At 42.1% G+C, this 3,743-nt stretch overlaps 1 protein-coding gene across 1 annotated transcript; it reads right to left on the reverse strand.

Annotated features, from left to right (window-relative positions):
- Positions 1–736: 736 nt before the first annotated feature.
- Positions 737–3,227, reverse strand: LOC109910853 (tumor necrosis factor-like; the record flags this gene model as incomplete). Its single annotated transcript, XM_048594391.1, has 3 exons — positions 737–2,135; positions 2,661–2,726; positions 3,167–3,227. Coding segments are annotated over 3 exons (540 nt in total), but the record flags the coding sequence as incomplete, so codon positions are not given.
- Positions 3,228–3,743: the final 516 nt, after the last annotated feature.

Below are 3,743 nucleotides of genomic sequence, written 5' to 3' on the forward strand. Positions count from 1 at the left end.
AAGATACTGAGAGGCAGTGTTGGCCCAATGAGGCAAAGCAGGATTTGTATTACAGTCACAGGTTTATGGAATGGCCATTTTAGACAGATTCGGAAGAAGTGGCATTGTGTGGTGAGTTGAGAAACATTAGCAAAATTTTTCGTTCAAGTATTTCCAATCCTCAATTACTGAGGTTGAGAACAGAAGCTTTTCAACACCACGGACATCAGGAAATGCTAGACTCTGGGTGGAGAGTCAACTTGAGGTCAAATGTCAGCCATGACCTCATTGAATGATGCTGCAGGCTCATGGGGAGGCCACATGATCTATTCCTTTCCCTTGATGTTAGTTTCTTATTCCCAAACTCTCGATTCCCTCGCTCAGATTCCCAATCCCCTCAACCTGCAAGATTACCAAGATCCTGATTGTTTCTCTCAGATTTGCAATATCCTAATCCGACCAGATTAACAATCTTCTGATTTTTTTGCTCAGATTCACAATCTCCTCATCATGCAAGATTCCCAAACATCCGATTGTGTCTCCCAGATTCCCAATTTGATAACACTGGATTGGAACAGTCAGTTCTAAGAGAGTACCCAGAGCATCCTCACAGTTAAACACTGTCCATAAACATCTCCAAATCCAAATCAATATGCAACAATCAGAAGGAAACAATTCATGCACTTAAAATAGTTTTATTAATTTCTGTTTATCTTTGCAGACATAAATATTAATATAAATAATATAAATACACCTATTGATAAATACAATTAAATAATAATTTATATCAATCTGAAACCTCTTATACTTGACAATATTATTGCCACTGAAAGACACCTATATAACAGATGTTACAGTTTTACATGAAACATTGAGTTTGGTCGATGAACTGCAATTAAATTTCAGCTGTCCAACATTCGAGATGAAAAATCTTTCGGCATGCAGAACCAATCAGGTTTATCACTAGGATCACTGTGTATTACCCAGACTGAAGGATGACCAATGGAGACTACACACACTGAGGGAAAGTGGCATTTCCATTCAGGAACAATCTCAACAATTACCCTTAGATCAGAGCAGCAAATAGGCCACTCCGACATCAACTGCAACTAAGCAGAAGTAAACCAATCTGTCACTTCAAATTGTGAATAATCAACATTTATTGAGCCAAATTCTTAGTGTTTGCTGAATATTGTTTCACCATTTTAATTACAGTGTTGACCATACAGATACTCGACAGGTAAAGTCCTACGAAGACTTGACAAATCACATTGTGGAGACAGAAAGCCAATGCATTGCTGGGTCTTGCTTTGGCCTTCATCACCCTGCAGCTAAATAAATCATCTTACTTTGTTTTCACAAAGATATCAGTGATTCATTGGAATACAAATTGTTCATGAGGAATACTCCATATTCTTCAAGGACCAGTACCTGGTCTCAGGGAATAACCAGTCTAAATATCAGACCCGGGATCCTGGTTCCTTCCTCCTGTGATAGCCAAATAACTCTCTATTAGGAGTACCAATTTCAATAAAATGAGCAACAGAAAACACAACTTAAATAAGAAATAAATTAAAGAACCTGTAACGCTTTGCATTCACATCAATAAGAATCAGTAGTTTCGGAAGGCAATTTCTATATAACTGTCTTAAAGAAGACAATGTGTCTTTGTCAGTTTGCACTGAATTTCAATTTGAAATTCTTGATCAGTCATTGATAACCAATGGAAATGACATGGGATTGTTACACAGCAAATATTCCAAAGAAACTCTTTCCTTCGGTTGTGTCTACATATCCCGTTGCATCCTCATTAACCCTGGAGAAGATCTGATCTCCCTCTAGAAACTCAAAGATGGCTCCCTGGTAGGAGGTTTTGTACCAGGGCTCCCTGCGTTGGCGAGAGTGGCAGGCAGATTTGGTGGCTTTCAGCAGAATGGCTTCGTCAGGATAACTTGGCGACTGCTTGGCGAGCTCATGGCTGAGGTAGTTGGCCTGTTGCTCACAGCCCATGCTGTGGAAGACCACCTGAGTATAGACAAAGTACTGTCCGGGCCTCTTGATGATGAGACTGTTGTCCCTGAACTCCACCCCCTCAGTGAAAGTGGAGTCACTCAAATTCTGCCAAATTATGTTTTCTTTTTCATTCCTTGCTGAAGCTGAGGGGGAAGGGGAAAGGAGAGAAAGAAGACATCATGAGGATCGAACAAAGACAAAGATACCGCCTGCATTTATGTAGCCCAAGTCATGACCTGGGATATGACAAAACATTTTACAACCAATGATATGTTTTTGATGGAAAGACTATGCTATTGCAGGAAATGGAGAAACCAATCTGTGCACAGCAAGATCCCACACCTTACAATGTCAGAGAAACTGGGTGGTCTGCATCCTAATTATTCACTCGAGGGCAATTATCACACTGGCACATACAGAGAAGCCGATCACAGAAAGATTTTAACCCTTGTGTCTGTGCTATCTCTGTGTTCAGATGAACAAGTTCACTCCAATTCCCTTCCTCTTTGCCCGGAACCCTATAATCTCCTGCTCTCCTCCTGTGGTGCTCTCTCCACATTGCATTATTGATAAAGTAATTTGATGTCTTCCCCGCCCTCCCTTGCACCTTCCCAGCCACTGTGGACTATTCTCCAGAGAATGCAGTCACATTGAGAACAGTTCTGTACCTGTCAGGTGAGCAGCGATTCTCGGCCGTGGGCCACTCCCCACTTGCTTCATGAGACGAGGCAAACCTGGAAATGGAAAGGTTGGAAGATCAGTCACTATTGTATCACCCACAGAGCTCAGACTGACAAACACCGAGGGAGAGAGAGAGAGAGAAAGAGAGAGGGGGAATGAAGAAGAGACCCATACACAGGTGGGCTGATGAGACAGCAGAGTGAATGAGTTGAAAATGGAAAAGCCTGGAGAAACTCAGCAGGTCTGGCAGCCTCTTTGTTAGGAGGCTCAGAGTTAAGTCCAATATCACTACAATCTGACAGAGTTTGCTCGAACGATAATGACTCAGGAAAATAGATAGAGAAATGGCTCAGCATAAGATTGACAAATGAAGATAGATGCAGCAATGTTAGGAAACGTGTCGATGAAAAGACTGAAATATTGACAAGCATTAACACAGAGGCAGAGGGAGATATTGCTAAGAGAAAAAAATAATGATAACGATAACATTTACCGCTGGTCTGAGCAGCTGTTGACAGCAATGGACTGGCAACTTGCAATGTTGATCTTGAATCCTGAAGAAATTTTAAAAAAGACAGATGTTAAGGTGTGAAATTTGCTAACAGGAGTTGGTGATCAACTCAGGTCTACAGGTAGCTGGTTTGTATGATCTATGAACAAGCTCACTGCACTGCACAAGCTCTACACATTGTAAAGAGACACAGTAGTGCAGAGAGACACTGTATTGGAGGGGGACACTGTATTGTAGGGAGACACTGTACTGTACGGAGAAATTACTTTGCATAGAGACGCTGCCTTTTACAGTCACTACGTTGGACTGCAAAGTACAGACAGACTATTGTCCATCCATACTGTGTAGAGCCACACGCTGGGGCCTTTCAGACCGGTGTATCTCCATTCGAGGCTGACAGCAGTTAGTACCTGCTTATCCTTTGGTAGCACCAGCAGAACTGACTGAGAAATCCGGGTTTATTTGGCGTTTACCATCGAGCAGTTCAAACAGTCCCCTGAGCTAACACTGGGGACTTAGCAGGGTTGAGGAGAAAATCGCTCGGTATTTGCTTCGCTGT

This window comes from Rhincodon typus, unplaced genomic scaffold (genome assembly GCF_021869965.1).
Source record: "Rhincodon typus isolate 14 unplaced genomic scaffold, sRhiTyp1.1 hic_rhity00008909, whole genome shotgun sequence".
NCBI classification, from domain to species: Eukaryota; Metazoa; Chordata; class Chondrichthyes; order Orectolobiformes; family Rhincodontidae; genus Rhincodon; species Rhincodon typus.